Source organism: Lynx canadensis, chromosome C2, assembly GCF_007474595.2.
Source record: "Lynx canadensis isolate LIC74 chromosome C2, mLynCan4.pri.v2, whole genome shotgun sequence".
Classification (NCBI taxonomy): Eukaryota; Metazoa; Chordata; class Mammalia; order Carnivora; family Felidae; genus Lynx; species Lynx canadensis.
In genome coordinates this window covers 54,500,020-54,517,601 of record NC_044311.2, presented here as the reverse complement: position 1 = coordinate 54,517,601, position 17,582 = coordinate 54,500,020, and the positions used below count along the sequence as shown (strand labels likewise).

Genomic DNA, 17,582 nt, shown 5'->3' with positions numbered 1-17,582 from the left:
GCTTGACAAGTAGGTGATTAATAAATATTTGAATGATTGAGTGAATGCTTCCCAGCAGGCTGTAAATAATAATACTGTAGAATCTCATGCTACAAGGGGAGGGGAAGGTTATGTATGTTTGTGTATGTATAACTTTTTAAAAATTGTTTTATTGAGATGTAATTTATTTTGCTTAAAACCCATTTTGAGTGTACAGTTCAATGATTTTTAGTAAATTTTCATAGTTTTGCAACCATTACTATAATCCAGGTTATAGAATATATCCCATCACCCCACAAAATATCTCATGCCTGATTAATCATTTAACTTTTTATTTTCTCTTGGTGTGTTTTTTTTTTTTTTTTTTTTTTTGTGCTATGTTAACATCCCTGGGGTATCAAGATAGGCTGGATAAAATAAAATCACAGCATTACATGCCATATCTTCTGTATGACCAACTTTAGAATTTTTCTTCAGTGAGGTGAGTTGAGTCCTTACTAATTAATCTAAACCCTCATATTTTACTCAAAATTTAAGGTATTAGGGGCGCCTGGGTGGCGCAGTCGGTTAAGCGTCCGACTTCAGCCAGGACACGATCTCGCGGTCCGTGAGTCCGAGCCCCGCGTCGGGCTCTGGGCTGATGGCTCAGAGCCTGGAGCCTGTTTGCGATTCTGTGTCTCCCTCTCTCTCTGCCCCTCCCCTGTTCATGCTCTGTCTCTCTCTGTCCCGAAAATAAATAAACGTTGAAAAAAAAAATTAAAAAAAAAAAAATTTAAGGTATTAAAATTTCATACAGTATAACATCATCACATCTTAAATTACTAGTTTTTAGAGTTTTTTTTAAAAAAACTATACATTGGTAAAAAGTGACTTAGAAATTAAGTAGGCACTAGTTAGAAATCAAATAGCTATAAATTGGAAAAGGAAGTACTGAACCCTGTTCTCATAAGAGGAAGGTGTTTAATCCCTAGAATTATGATAGTGATGAACACTATCATAACTATTTTTAATTTGTTAAATTAAAAAATTATCTTGTGTTCTGTAAGATTCACTTGTTTGAATTTTTTTTGACAATTTCTTGTCCCCTTTTGCCTGAATATAGGATTTTGTAACTATATTTATTACAAGCAAAGAAATATAAAAATTCTGGGTTATCTGCCTAAACTATACTCCTTACTCAGCCTTTCTCTGCTTCTCTCCCCATCCCCCCATTGACTGCCTTTGTCCTTTAGATAGCTCTTTGGCCTATAAATAAGTCTTTGGCCAGTTTGTCAGCCTTTTGGAATTCTAATTGACAGCTCACTGCATCAGTGTAAGTCATGTGATATCACAACTATTATATTTGCATGTAGTATATGAAAACTCTCTAAGATAAGACTTAGAAAAATAAGCCTTCTATACCCCTTTCATGGGGCCCCAGAGAAATAAAAGTCCTTTATTTGAGATGGAGTTGTGACTTGTAATTGTCTAAATATCTAATTCCACTTTTAAGACATGGTTTTTTTGCAATAAAAAACGGGTAAATGCTGCCACACTGGTGCATAGGAAGTCTTTCTACTAGTTCATTCGGTCTTCTCTTTACCTTGAAGGTAATAGCTTTTTCTCAAGAGAAGAAAATTCTTTCTTGCTCTCTTGCTGTGTAATAGATTGTCAAATCTCCTATTTTGTAAATAAATTTCTGTCGGTAGTAGTAGCCTAAGGTTTGTGTCACTACTAAAATGTTAAATTGGTTTGATAAATCCTTTATTAGTAGTTCCAAATTATCAGAAACTCCAAATTTAATAAGATGTACTGTAATGGGAAAAATTCTTTGAGTGTAAATAAAATATTTGTGTAATAGTGTGTATTTAATATTTTATTTTTTGTGCAATATTTTGCTTTATTGAAAAGAAGTTAAAGCCCATTATAACTTAATTCTGCTTATTAGATGGAATACTTACTAGTTTTTATTAAAACCTTTTTTGACCACAAATATCAGTCCCTCAGAAGTCTATTGTATAATCTGTTAAGTAGTACAGTTTACAGTTTTATTTTCTGTCTGTGAGACATTGGACCTAATTTTTTAGGACCAAATTTTTGTTGTTGTTTACCAGAATTGTTTATTGCTATTGTATTGTGAGACAGTGCAAAGCCCACGGTCTTCATGATAGTGCTTTTTCTTTAGTATGAGCCATAGGCTCTAAAATTGGCTTGAACTGTATTTGATTTTAAGACTTGAGGAAAACTGTATGGCTTAATGGTTAATTGGCTTTGAATGAGACTGTCCGAATTCTGATCCTAGCTGTCCCACTATAGCTGTGTGGCCTTGGCCAATTAAGTAATTTAACTTCTCTAGGCCTCAGTTTCCTTACTTATAAAAAGAAACAAATGTTTTGTGGTTGTGGTTGTTGTTTTTATCTCTTAAGGCTATAATAATTAGAAGATAGTGAATGTTGAAATTCTTATGATAGTACTTGGCCAAGTATTTTTATTCATTTTGCAGCCTTATTTGTATTTTTTTGATCTTGGTATTTTTTTAAGGGCAAAAGATTCAGAAGGACTTTCTGAATGAAAATATAAGATAGAAAAGAAACACATGAGAAGTTCAGTATCATTAATCATCTGGGGAAATGAAACATCTACATATGTATTAAAATGGCTACATGAAAAAGACTGACCATTTCAAATATTGATAAAAATGTGAAGGAAACTCTACTGTTACTGGGATGGACAGTTACACAACCAGTTTGGAAAACAGTTGGCAGGGATTTTGGTTTTTATTTTTTTATTCAAACATAATCAACATACAGTGTTATATTAGCTTCAGGTGTACAATATAATGATTCAACAATTCTATATACTTTTCAGTGCTCATCCTGATAAGTGTACGTTAATCCCCTTAACATGTTTCACCTGTCAGCCACCTCCCTCTGGCAGCCAGCAGTTCTCTGTATTTTCTTTTTTTGTCTCTTGTTTTTCTTTGTTTCTTAAATTCTGCATATGAATGAAGTCATGGTATTTGTCTTTCTCTGACTGACTTCTCTAAGCATTGTACTCTAGTTCCATCCATGTCCTTGCAAATGGAAGATTTCATTCTTCTTTATGGCTGAAAAATATTCTGTTGTGTGTGTGTATACATATATATGCATATATATGTGTGTATATATATATGTGTGTGTGTATATATGTATGTATATATATATACATACATATATATATACACACCACATTTTCTGTATCCATTCATCCATTGATGGGCACTTGGGTTCCTTCCGAAATTTGGCTATTGTACGTAATGCTGCAGTAAACATAGGGGTGCTTGGATTCTTTTGAATTAGTGTTTTTGTATTTTGGGGGTAAATAGTAGTAGAATTACTGGGTTGTATGGTATTGATATTTTTAGGTTTTTGAGAAGACTCCATACTGTTTTCCACAGTGGTTGCACCAATTTACATTCTCATCAACAGTGCACACAGGTCCTCTTTTCTCCACATCTTTGCCAGCACTTATTCTTTCTTGTGGTTTTGATTTTAGCCATTCTGACAGATGTGAAGTGATATCTTATTGTGGTTTTAATTTGCATTTCCCTGATGATTAGTGATGTTGAGCATCTTTTCATGTGTCTGTTGGCCATCTGTATGTCTTTGGGAAAAGGTCCATTCAGATCCTTTGCTCATTTTTTAATTGGATTATTTATTCGTTTTTGGTGTTGAGTTGTAGACATTTTTTTTTATATATTTTGAATATTAACCCCTTATCGGATATGTCATTTGTCAATATCTTCTATTCAGTAGGTTGCCTTTTTGTTTTGTTGATGATTTCCTTTGCTGTGCAAAACCTTTGTATTTTGGTATAGTCCTAGTTTAATTTTGCTTTTGTTTCCTTTGCCTGAGGGGTCATACCTAGTAAAATGTTTCTATGGTTGATGTCAAAGAAATTACTGCCTGTGTTTTCTTCTAGGGGTTTTATGGTTTTAGGTCTCACATTTAGGTCTTTAACCCATTTTGAGTTTATTTTTGTGGATGGTTTAAGAAAGTGGTCCAGTTTGATTCTTTAGTTATTTTTTAAATACATATCTGTATCAAAGCTCAAATGATCATCAAAAACTCACTTAAACAGAGATGGAATAAATTGGTTTGGTCAAAAATTGAGGTAAAGATTTCTGTACATATAAGATTACCCAATACATTTTGAGAAGGAATATTTATTCCTTATGTTATTCCCTATATATGGAATTTATATTCTAGTAGGGAGAGGGTAACAATTAGTAAAATTATATATAGCATATTAGAATGTGATAAATGATATGGAGAAAAATAAGGCATAGAAGAGGAATAGAGAGTACCCAGTTGGAGAGTTGCTGGATGGTTAGGAAGGGGAAGACCTTACCATGGAGGTGACTTCTGAGAGATTCAAACATGAATGTGGGCACTGCAGATAGTGAAGGAACAGCGTTACAGCCTGAGGAATTCACAGTAGCAGTAATAATAATAGCTAACACATATATTGCTATGTGACAGGAGCTGTTTAAGCCCTTTACATATATTAACTTATTCAATCTTTATATAGTATCCTATGCAATAGGTATTTTTACTATCCTCATTTTATAGATAAGAAAACTGAGGCATTGAGAGCTAGTAAGTAGTGTGGCTGAAAATTAAACTCTAGCAGTTTGGCCATGGAGTCCATTCTTTGGAGTTGCTGTAGAGTCTATTAGTGAAGGCCTTGAAGAGAGAAAATTTCTAGTGTGTTAGGAGAATAGTTAAGTTAGTGCAGATACAGCAAAGTGAATCAAGAAAATGATAGAACCTGAGGTCTGAAAGGTGGTAATTGAAAAACAGTTAAGGTTAGAGATTTGAGAGGACTTAAACCATTTTAATGACTGGGCTTTTACTCCAAACTGGAGTTTGATAGTTTTGATAGACAGCCTTTGATAGTTTTGAAAAGGGAAATCACATCATCTGGCTTACTTTTTATTTATTTTTTTGATTTTTAAAAATTTTATTTTTTAAATTTACATCCAAGTTAGTTAGCATATAGTGTAACAGTGATTTCAGGAGTAGATTCCTTAGTGCTCCTTACCCATTTAACCCATCCCCCCTCCCATAACCTCTCCAGTAACACTGTTCTCCATATTTAAGGGTCTCTTAGTTTTGTCCCCCTCCCTGTTTTTATATTATTTTTGCTTCCCTTCCCCTGTGTTCGTCTGTTCTGTGTCTTAAAGTCCTCATATGAATGAAGTCATATGATGTTTGTCTTTCTCTGACTAATTTTGCTTAGCATAATATCCTCTAGTTCCATCCACGTAGTTGCAAATGGCAAGATTTCATTCTTTTTGATTGCCGAGTAATACTCCATTGTATATGTATACCCCATCTTTATCCATTCATCCATCAATGGACATTTGGGCTCTTTCCATACTTTTGCTATTGTTGATAGTGCTGCTATAAACATGGGGGTGCATGTGCCTCTTCAAAACAGCATACCTGTATCCCTTGGATAAATACCTAGTAATGCCATTGCTGGGTCGTAGGATAGTTGTATTTTTAATTTTTTTAAAATTGTTTTCCAGAGTGGCTGTACCAGTTTGCATTCCCACCAGCAGTGCAAAAGAGAGATCCTCTTTGTCTGCATCCTCACCAACATTTGTTGTTGCCTAAGTTGTTAATGTTAGCCATTCTGATTGGTGTGAGGTGGTATCTCATTGTGGTTTTGATTTGTATTTCCCTGATGATGAGATGTTGAGCATTTTTTCATGTGTCAGTTGGCCATCTGGATATCTTTTTTGGAGAAGTGTCTATTCATGTCTTTTGCCCATTTCTTCACTGGATTATTTGTTTTTTTGGGTATTGAGTTTGAGAAGTTCCTTACAGATTTTGGATACTGACTCTATCTGATATGTCATTTGCAGATATCTTCTCCCATTCTTTTTGTTGCCTTTTAGTTTTGCTGATTATTTCCTTCGCTGTGTAGAAGCTTTTTATTTTGATGAGGTCTCAATAGTTGATTTTTGCTTTTGTTTCCCTTGCCTCTGGAGATGTGTTGAGTAAGAAGTTGCTGTGGCCAAGGTCATAAAGGTTTTTGCCTGCTTTCTCCCCAAGGATTTTGATGGCTTCCTGTCTTACATTTAGGTCTTTCACCCATTTTGAGTTTATTTTTGCATGTGGTGTAAGAAAGTGGTCCAGGTTCATTCTTCTGCATGTCGCTGTCCAGTTTTCCCAGCACCACTTGTGGAAGAGACTGTCTGTATTCCATTGGATATTCTTTCCTGCTTTGTCAAAGATTAGTTGGGCATACACTTGTGGGTAAATTTCTGGGTTCTCTATTCTGTTGCATTGATCTGAGTGTCTGTTTTTGTGCCAGTACCATACTGTCTTGATGATTGCAGCTTTGTAATACAATATGAAGTCCGTGATCTGGCTGACTTTTTAGAAAGGGGTTCTTTTACTGGGTCCTTCCTCCCTTGGAGTCTATAAGTAGAATTTAGGAAGGCCTAGAAACTTAGAAAAAATTACATCTTTATTTTTCACTAACTTCTAACAGTGTTTCCTTCATTTAATAATGTAGCCAGTAAACTGCAGCAGTTATTAAAGTTACCTGTGACTTTTTGACACCACTAGTAAAACATTTTTGCAGGATATCATTATTATCATCACTTTGAAATTATACTAGTTGTTGGACTCACTGCTAGAACCTGTTTAATGTAATAACGAAGTACATATATTACAGTTTTTTCATGCTTAAATATTTTTGACAACTGTATGTCAATATACTTGCTTTTCTTTGTAACCTTATGTATTTCTTATCTGTATTTTAAAACACCGTGTGGAAGGTGTTCATTGATTTCACCAGCTGTCAAAGGAGACTGTGGCATTCAAGAATTAAGATTCCCTGTGAGGATTGCTTTGGTTGTTGTGATAAGAATGAACTGGGGGAGAAGGCAGGCAAGAGCAGAAAGAGGGATACAAGTTAAGAGGCTTTTGCAATAATCTAGGTGAAGGATAATGGAGAGTTGGACCAGAGTAGTGGCAGAGAAGATAGTGATATGTAGTTGGGTTTTGGATAAGTTTTGAAGGTTGAACCAGAGGATTTGTTAGCAGATTGAATGTGTAACATGAGAGAAGAAGAAGAATCCAGGATTGCTCTAAAGTTTTTGTCTGTGCATCTGGAAGAATAGAGTTGACATTTACTGAAATCTCTTTGAAATTATCAGCAGATCTATAATACTGGATATGTCATAAATTTTTTAAACAGTAACATAAGGCTTATAAAAAGGTACAAAGAATAAAAGAATTCATGGTCTCACCCCCTATATGAACCATGTGAGATCAGATAGAGTTATGTATGTTTGTTAAAAATCAAAAGTTTGGCTTTGGATATAAGTTTGAGATCTTTATTAGACATCTGAGTATTTGTGATTTTGCTATTTCTACTTGGTATGCCCTGACCTATGCAGTCACTAGAAAGAATGAGGGGAACTTATACAAAAAGAACATAAACTTCTGTTGTTCATCTGAAGGTTTGAATGTTTTACAGTGAACATGTATCCATGTGTTAGGTAAGTTTAAAATGAGAAAAATTCATATTAAAAGAATAAGAAAATAGTTACAGTATGTGATAAAAAATTATGTGGTCGTTAGAAATAACGAAAAAGAGAGGTGCCTGGGTGACTCAGTTGGGTAAGCTTCCTACTTTTGATTTGGACTCACTCAGGTCATGGTCTCAGAGTTGTGAGATCCAAAATCCAGCTCCACTTCAGGCTTGGTGCTGGGTGTGGAACCTGCTTAAGAGTCTCTGCTTGCCCCTCCCCTGTGCAAGTGAATGCATGTGTTTGTGCAGTCTCTCTCTCTCAATAATAATAATAGAAGATATTTGTATATACCACCATGGAAGGGCTCTAAACTCTATAAGTAAACAAAAATAAGGTGAAGACAAAATAAATCGATAAGTGTGTCAGAATCACAGTAAATCTAACACTGGTCACCTTTAGAGAAAGACCTGGATTGACAGGTAGATGCCCCCACCCCTCCTTTTAAGCAGTTGAGTTTACTAACCTTGTACATGTATTACTTAAGTGTTGTGGTTCATATGGGAGGCGAGCTTATGGGTTCTATTATTCTTTGTATCTTTGTATTTTTATAAATGCTACAGTTTTAAAATTTTATATCTAATATAGAAAATCATATATATATACTATGATCTTTATTATGAGTAAAATGTGACTATGTACATGTATGACTAGAAGAAAAGATTATGGGATGTACATTAAAATGTTACTAGTGGTTTTCTCTGGGTGATGGAAATTGGGGTGTTTTTAAAAACATATTTTTCTTTAATTTCTTGTAGACTATGAGAAGACAACGAAATGAAGTTGTAGTTGAATTAAGGAAGGTGAGTCTGATTAATATTGGGTACTTCCAAGCATAATTCTAACAACATTATAGCATATATGGAAGGTACTAAATGTATATTAATCTCAAGTGCCTAGCATTTCTTTTTCTTTTGAAAACTGAAGGATTTTGACTAAACTTAGGCTATTGAAGTTGGCAAGATACAACTTGTCCACTATCCAGAAATAGAGATAAATGAATTCTTATGTGGTGTTTTTCTTCTGTAATTTTTAATAATTTATATGAAGTGTAAGTCATAACTATACAGTTTTACTAAATAATTCTGCTATTTACAGGTGTAAATATGCCCTGAAAAGAACTTATTTTACTTACAAATTTCATCAACTTTTCAAGTATTAAAATAAGTTATGTCTGTAAAAAAAGAAAAATGGGTTATAGTTGGAAATATATATCTTTAAATTTGTCCCACACATTTTAAGTGAAATTTAAGTGGCCCTTGATTTTTGTAAGGAATTGTTGATTTCTGTCTGATTTTGAACTGCCCACCTTTTGCTTTGACTTTGTTTTTAGGTGATAAAGAGAAGCTCCCAGATGATGTATAAAATGGTTTAGTACTTTTAAATAAATATATATGTTTGGTTCTGGCTTAAACTGTACACTATCTTTTTTAATCAGAATTTTTTGTTTTTCAGTTTGTTTTTATATAGTTCACGGTTCATTAAAAATGTAGTATTTGGGGTTTGGGTCTCAAATTAGTGTTGCTTAAGTGTTTGATTCACAATTTGGTTTAATTTTTCATTTGCGTTTTACTTTTAAAAGGCACTTCCTGTTTCATTTTGTAGGACAGGATTGCATAACCTTTGTATGAAACTATCTTTTTATTTAACTAAAGTTCTTTTTCTGATTTTTTTGTTAAGAATAAAAGAGATGAACATCTCTTAAAGAGAAGGAATGTACCACATGAAGATATCTGTGAAGATTCTGATATAGATGGCGATTATAGAGTGGTAAGTTATCATTATTCTGGTAACATAAAACTACGAATGAAAGATTTTACATAAATAAAGAATTTTAAGGTGACTTTTTAACTTTGTTTTCTCTGTAATTTTTTTACAGCAAAATACCTCTCTAGAAGCTATTGTTCAAGTAAGTTGAGCGTTTTCCCGTGTCTTCATTTGTATTTCTAATTACTGTGTATCTATATCAAAAATTGTTTTAATTTTTTATAGAATGCTTCAAGTGATAACCAAGGAATTCAGTTAAGTGCAGTTCAAGCTGCTAGGTAAGTTAAATTTTGAGGACATATTTAAATTTCATAACTTACACAAGAATTCTGTTTGACTTTTCACTATGTAGTACTACTGTGACTCAAGTTTGATGACAAACAATAAAGAACAGTCCATAGACTAACTAAATTTACTTAAAAATTTTTTTTCTGGTTTAGTGTATTGATAGCAGTTTTTTCTAAACTCAGATAAAGTTTCAAGTTGCAGAATACATAGATGCTAGGAAAGAGTTGATTTGACAGGTTATTGCTAGCAACTAATAGAAAAGCATTATTTATTTATTTTAATTCTTTTATATGTTTTTATTTATTTTTGAGAGAGCACAAGTTGGAGAGGGGCAGAGAGAGAGGGAGACATAGAATATGAAACAGGCTCCAGGTTCTCAGCTGTCAGCATAGAGCCTGACGTGGGGCTCGAACTCATGAACCCGTGAGATCATGACCTGAGCCGAAGTTGAATGCTTAACCAACTGAGCCACACAGGCACCCCAAAAAACGTTATTTATAAAACTTCACTTTTTATTAATAGGTTTAATTTTATAAAAAGTCAGGTTTTTCATCTCCTGCCCAGGTAGCTAATTCTTTTCACAGTCCTTATTTTAATCAAACAATAAATTGAGTTATAAGCTTACTATAGCAGTGTACAGGCAAGTAGACATTAAGATTGAGGGCTACAATTTGCAACTAGGTGGATGGAACTAGAGGGTGTTATGCTAAGTGAAATTAGTCAGAGAAAGACAAATATCCTATGACTTCACTCATATGAGGACTTTAAGATACAAAACAGATGAACAAGGGAAGGGAAGCAAAAAATATAAAAACAGGGAGGGGGATAAAACATAAGAGACTCTTAAATATGGAGAATAAACAGAGGGTTACTGGAGAGGTTGTGGGGGGGGGATGGGCTAAATGGGTAAGGGGCATTAAGAAATCTGCTGAAATCATTGTTGCACTATATGCTAACTAACTTGGATGTAAAGTTTTTAAAAATAAAAGATAAAAGATTGAGGGCTACAGAGTTTCCCAGTGGATTTCCAGGTAGGAATATTATGTTATTTTGTATATTTCTGCTGTGAAATCTGTGGTCTAGAGGTGTATGCTCCTATGTTTTAAGAGGGGAACCAGAAAAACTTGTTTCTGAGACGTTTGTATTAATGAATAGGTTATTAGCTTTCCTACTTTTGTGTATTTTAAAAACCCTAGAACAGATAGGAAAATTATAGAATTAACACTATTGCCCACTACAGGTAAAAGAACTTCGTAGAGAGAACTTGGTTATGTAGGAAGAAAATCATAGGAGTATTCACATCTCAAAATGGCAAATTATGTTTATAGATAGAATGATGATGAAATTTGAGGGGTACCTGGGTGGCTCATTCGGTTGAGTGTCTGACTCTTGATTTCGGTTCAGGTCATGATCTCATGATTCATGAGTTCAAGCCCCGTGTCGGGCTCCTGTGCAGAGCCTGCTTGGAATTCTCATTCTGTGTCACTGTCTCTGTCTCTTCCTCCCTGCCCCCCCTCCCCAAAGTAAATAAATAAACTGGAAAAAATTGATACATTATGCTCACCATTTTTCATTGTTGATTATTTGATAGTTTTGGAGCAACTCTTCTCAATAGGAGTTCTACAAAATAATTAAAGCCCTAAGGCCCCTAAAGCAGATATTTTCAAATTAGGGTCTTTGTTTTTTTGTGTTTTTTGTTTGTTTGTTTGTTTAATGTTTATTTATTTTGAGAGTGAAAGGGTACACGTGTGTGTGTGTGCGTGCAAGCAGGAGAGAGGCAGAGAGAGAGGAAGAGAATCCCAAGCACGTTCCACGTTGACAGCCCCAACGGGGGCTCGATCCCACGAACCATGAGATCATAATCTGATCTGAAATCAAGAGTTGAGCACTTAACCAACTGAGACACCCAGGCATCCCTCAAATGATGGTCTTTGACTCTCTAGGAGATACTGAGACAACTTCGGGGAGTATACAAAATCAAACTCATTTATCAAAAATACTAAGACTTTATTTGCCTTTTTTAAATATGCTAACAATTTACAGTGATGTTGTAAAAGCACCTGTGGTAAAACTTGATGGTACCTTAGCACAGATCAAGACAGTAGCATCAAACTGATCTCATATTTTGTAGATACTATATGCAACATTATGCACTCAGAAAAAAAGGACATTTCTGAATATTTAAGAATGTCCTCAGTGAAGTAAAATGAAGTAAAGTAAATGAAGTAAAATTCTTTTATTAAATCTAGAACCTCGATTAAGAAAGACTGGGTTATTTTCTACTTTGTGTTAAGAATTGTGCCATGAAGGGGCGCCTGGGTGGCTCAGTCGGTTAAGCGTCCGACTTCGGCTCAGGTCACGATCTCGCGGTATGTGAGTTCGAGCCCCGCGTCGGGCTCTGTGCTGACTGCTCAGAGCCTGGAGCCTGTTTCAGATTCTGTGTCTCCCTCTCTCTGACCCTCCCCCATTCATGCTCTGTCTCTCTCTGTCTCAAAAATAAATAAACGTTAAAAAAAAATTTTTAAAAAAAAGAATTGTGCCATGTTGTGGAAAATACTGTGAAAGGCATTTAGTATAATTCTTGCTATGTAAAAAGTTTAGAACCTAATTGAGAAGGCAGCGAAGTGTATTAAAAATAGCGATACTTAATAGCAAATGTAAGCATATGCTGTGTAAATGTTCTTGGAATTCAGAGAGGGTACTGTGAAAACATACAACTTGAAATGGACTTTGAATAGATAAAGAGTTTGAATAGACGGAAAAGAGGGCATTCCAAGTGTAGGGACTAGGATGTGAAGGGCCTGGAAATGAGATTGAAATGGTGGGACAGACAACTGATCTATTTTTGAATTACAGAGAATGAGATTAGTTAGGTAAAATGGAGCCAACTTGTGGAATGGTTTAGGCTAGGGCAAAGAGTTTTCATTTATTGGGTAGTAAATAAGTAGCCATCACTTGGTTTATATAGAGGAATCATCTGATTAAGCTTTTATAAAATTGCTGTGCAGGGTATTCAAATGAGTGAGGATTTGTGTCATCCCTATGTCAAATATGAATTTGAATTTAATTATATGTCATTAAATTTCACAAGGGTATGTGTGTCTCTTATAGGAAGCTTTTGTCCAGTGATCGAAATCCACCAATCGATGACTTAATAAAATCTGGAATATTGCCTATTTTAGTCCATTGTCTTGAAAGAGATGACAAGTAAGTACATTATTTTAAGAACTAATTTAGATTCTATCTTTTGCAGAAAACAAGATTTTCTAGTAGTTAGTTTGATCTTTAAAGAAAAGGGCTATAAGATGGAACTGAAAAAGCCAAAGGGAAAAACAGTGCAAGGTGTGTTTACACCAAGAGGTGAACATAAAGGCTAAAGAGGAACTTGAGAATGATACATTTAACTTTTAAGCTTTGAGAATTGACAAGTAGTAGCTTGGCCGGTAAGTACTTAAGAAAACTGTTGGGTAGTAATATATAGGTATGTTAATAAAGAGTTTTTACTAAAAATACGGACACACAAGGAAATTGGATGCTTTTTATACTGAAGAGATACTGTAAATAGTCATTGGAAGTTTAAACAAAAAAAAAAGCTAGATGTATAGGTACCTTTTGAAACAAAATATTTAATACTTTAAAAATGCTCGAGGAGAGGAATGGTTGGCAGATAGTGTATTTGGGCCAATGTAAAAATCCCTACTGTTTCATTAAAATTATTTGTTTTTTGTAGTCCTTCTTTACAGTTTGAAGCTGCATGGGCTCTGACAAACATTGCATCTGGAACCTCTGAACAAACTCAAGCAGTAGTTCAGTCCAGTAAGTTGGTGATTGACGGATCAAATTATGGTTTCTAACAAAGAAGTTAGTAAAAAAAAATAGTGATTCTGTTAAAAGAATATATTATAAAATAATATCTATCCAATAACGGAGTAGTTGAAATAGGCCAACTTAAGTATATTACTTTGATCATGCTGTTCCAATGACTGACATTTTCTATTTCCAAAAATTCATTTGATGCTAAATCTGACAACATTTCCTAAGTATAGTAGCGATTATATTGTTGTAGTTTCACTTTATTTATAGGACCTCATACAAATACAAGTGTTTTTTCCCATTGCCATACTACCTCTTGGCCTCTCTTAATGAGATTTTCATCATGCGATTTAGAGAAATCTTTTATAAAGTAGTCCTGTTGAAAAATAGCTTGAAATTTGTTCATTGCTATTTTAATAGGATTGTTTTTCTTTTATGTTCCAAAAGTTGTAAGTGAAAGATTATTGGAAGTAATAACCTGAGTATTGTTTTCATTAATACTATTTAATTCTCTTATCAAACAAAGAAATTAATAATTTTAAAGAAGGTACTTCTAAAATGCTTCTCAGGTGTGTAAGCAGGATGCTTGTCTAACTAAGCCTCTTAAAATCTTAAGCTCTAATTTCTACATGATTTTAAAGGGGAACAGAGGTTTTACCCAAGTAAACATTTTATTTTGTAGACATTTCTGTTCTTATATTACATAGAATATTAATACTACCTTAAATCATGATAAAATTGGCTTAATTTGAGGTTTAAATGGGTTTCGGTTTTTATGTTTGGTTTTATTTTGTATAATTGACTAGTAAATTTTATTATCTCAAGATAATCTTTTAGTCGCTCATTTTGCTTCCTAAGTGCTTTTTCAAGATTAGAAGGAGGCTTAGAATTGGTTTTAACACTGTCAGTCTGTCTTATTTTACCAAATATAATAGATGAATGAATGATTTTTTATGAGTAAAGCATGATCTACATGTACTTAAATAGCATTTTTCAAAGTAAAGTAATATCAGAAGAAAGAAAAAATGGAAGAATCATGTGTTCAGTGCAGTATTACTCTGTTTAGATACAGATTTTTCTCTGTTTCCCATCCTTGTTCTAAAGCAACAGAACCACTTTTTGATTCAGAAGGGCTATGTGGTACAGGAGTCACTGGCCTGTCTAAAGACACATGTGAAGTTTGTTTTTAATTGAGGTGTAATTGACATAAATAACATTAAATTAGTTTCAGGTGTACAACGTAATGACTCAAAATGTATGTATATACACCAAGGGGTGCCTGGGTGGCTCAGTGTTTCAGTGTCCAAACTTGGGCTCATGTCATGATCTTAAGGTTTATGAGTTCAAGCCCCACATTAGCCTCTGCACTTACAGTGCAGAACCTGCTTAAGGATTCTCTCTCCCTCTCTTTTTGCCCAGTCCTGTCACACTTGCTGTCTTGCTCTCAAAAAAAAAATGTATACATCAAGAAGTGATCACAGTAACTCTAGTTTCCCCATCATCATATCAAATTACATAATATGCATTACAGTATTATTGACTACAGTTACCATGTTGTACATTTCATTTCATTCCTGTGACTTGTTTTATGACCAGAAGTTTGTAACTCTTGGCCCCCTTCTCCTATTTCACCCACCCCCAAAAAACCCTCCCCTCTCTCAACCACCAATCTGTTCTCTGCATCTGTGAGTTTTATTTTGTTCATTTGTTTTTTAGATTCCACATGTAAGTGAAATCATACATGGTCTTTCAGACCTGTTTCACTTAGTACCTCAAGATCCATTGACATCATAATGGACAAGGATTTATTTATTTATTTTCTTTTTTTAATGGCTGAGTGGTATTCCATTGTGTGTGTGTGTGTGTGTCTGTGTGTACGCATGTGTGTGTATACATGTGTACATGTACACACATCTTGTAATCCATCCATCCGTCATTTGACACTTTGTTTCCATATCTTGGCTACTGTGAATAATGCTGTAATGAACATAGGGGTGCATATATCTTCAAAGGTTCCAAGCGATTTCACCGTAAGTATCTTTGCTGAAAACACTTCCCCCACAAACGCATTGGCTGTAAAGCAGTTTTGCCATAAAAGTTATCAGAATAACTGGTTGACAGTTTGATTTGATAGTGTGTTTGTTTCATCAAATAATTGACAGTTTGCTTTCATTTCTCCATTGACACGGTACTCCCATTTTTATATTAATCTTAGCCCTCATAATAGTGTATACAGTGGCACAGAGTTTTGAACCCACATTTCTCCTAGAACTTTGAAACATCTATCAACAGACGTGTGGCAGCATGCTGAGAAAAGAGAACAAGGTAGAAGACTTTCACAGTGCCATACAAAACTGTTACAAATATGCATGCATCCTTGTATTTAGAAACTTAATACCTCCCTTAAGGAAAAAATTTTAGCGAAAAAATGAGAAAAGGTGATGCCAAATGAAGAGATGAATCAATAAGGAAAAAAAATGTATATTATGAAAGAAAGACTTTGAGGACAAGTGCTTACTCTGCAAAATAAAATCAGTTATTTGCATAGAATTACATGAATCTACACACATTTTAAATGTATTCAAATGTTGTATTTTGCAATAAAGTCTTTTTAATTAATGCATTTTTCATTTTGCATTATGTCCTTTTATTTATTTATTTATTTATTTTTAATTTTTTTTTTTTTAACGTTTATTTCTTTTTGAGACCGAGGGAGACAGAGCATGAACAGGAGAGGGTGAGAGAGAGAGGGAGACACAGAATCTGAAACAGGCTCCAGGCTCAGAGCTGTCAGCACAGAGCCTGATGCGGGGCTTGAACCCACGAACCACGAGATCATGACCTGAGCTGAAGTCGGATGCTTAACCAACTGAGCCACCCAGGCGCCCCTCATTATGTCCTTTTAAATGAATGCCCCTCTTTTATGGCATAATTGCGTTATGGCCAATTAGTTATAGGGTGAAAGTGTTTGTGGCAAAGATACTTGTGGTGAAAATACTGGGTACTCTTCTTAAATTTGTTTTCATTTTGCTCAGATAAATACCCAGAAGTGGAATTACTGGATCATGTGTTTTTAGTTTCTTCATTAGCCTCTACACTGTTTTCCATAGTGGCTGCACCAATTTACATGCCCACCAGCAGTGCACCAGGGCTCTCTTTTCTCAGCATCCTGTCCAACACTTGTTATTGCTTGTCTTTTTGATTAGCTGTTCTGACCAGTGTGAGGTGATACCTCCTTATGGTTTTGATTTGCTTTTCCCTGATGGTTCGTGATGTTGAGCATCTTTTCATATGTCTGTGGGCCATGTGTATGCCTTCCTTAGCAAGATGTCTATTCAGGTTCTATTCCCATTTTGTAATCAAATGGGGGAGGGGGTTGGTATTCTTTATATATTTTGGATGTTAACCACTTACCAGGTACATGATTTGCAAATATACTCTCATTCAGGAGGTTGCCTTTTTATTTTGTTGATAGTCTCCTTGGCTGTACAGAAGCTTTTAGTTTGATGTAGTTGCATTTACTTTTGCTTTTGTTGCTAATTGCATGTGAAGTCAGGTTCAAAAAAATACTGTCAAGAATGATGTCAAGAACCTTACCACCAGTGTTTTCTAGTAGAAATTTTTACAGTTTCTGGTCTTATATTCAAGTCTTTAATCCATTTGAGTTCATTTTTGTATATGGTATAACATTCTGGTTTAGTTTCATTCTTAATGCATTTGGCTATCCAGTTATCTCAACGCCGTTTATTGAAGAAACTGTCCTTTCCCCAATGTCTTTTCTTGCCTCCTTTGCTGTAAATTAATTGATTATATGTACATGGGTTTATTTCTTTTCTGTTGATCTACATCCCTGTTTTTATGCCAACATAGGTACCATACTGTTTTGATTAATGTAGCTTTGTAATATAGTTTGAATCAAGAGCGTGAGGCCTCCAGTTTGATTCTTCTTTCTCAAGATTGCTTTGGCCATTCAGAATCTTTTGTGATTCCATACAAATTTAGGATTGTTTGTTCTATTTTTGTGAAAACTGCCATTGGGATTTTGATAGGAGCATGGAATATTGTTCCATTTATTTGTTTTTATTTGTTTCATCTGTTTCTTTCATCAGTGTCTTGTAGTTTTTTGCATAGGTCTTTCACCTCCTTGGTTAAATTTATTCCTAGGTAT

At 34.5% G+C, this 17,582-nt stretch overlaps 1 protein-coding gene across 2 annotated transcripts in view; it reads left to right on the top strand.

Moving 5' to 3' along the window:
• Nucleotides 1-17,582, top strand: part of KPNA4 (karyopherin subunit alpha 4) — a 68,821-nt gene that overhangs the window by 17,579 nt on the left and 33,660 nt on the right. For both annotated transcript variants that reach the window (XM_030328703.1, XM_030328704.1), the window contains 6 exons: nucleotides 8,305-8,349; nucleotides 9,227-9,316; nucleotides 9,426-9,455; nucleotides 9,539-9,591; nucleotides 12,713-12,808; nucleotides 13,332-13,417. In XM_030328703.1, coding sequence (XP_030184563.1) covers nucleotides 8,305-8,349; nucleotides 9,227-9,316; nucleotides 9,426-9,455; nucleotides 9,539-9,591; nucleotides 12,713-12,808; nucleotides 13,332-13,417 — 400 coding nt within the window. The remainder of the gene's footprint in view (nucleotides 1-8,304; nucleotides 8,350-9,226; nucleotides 9,317-9,425; nucleotides 9,456-9,538; nucleotides 9,592-12,712; nucleotides 12,809-13,331; nucleotides 13,418-17,582) is intronic.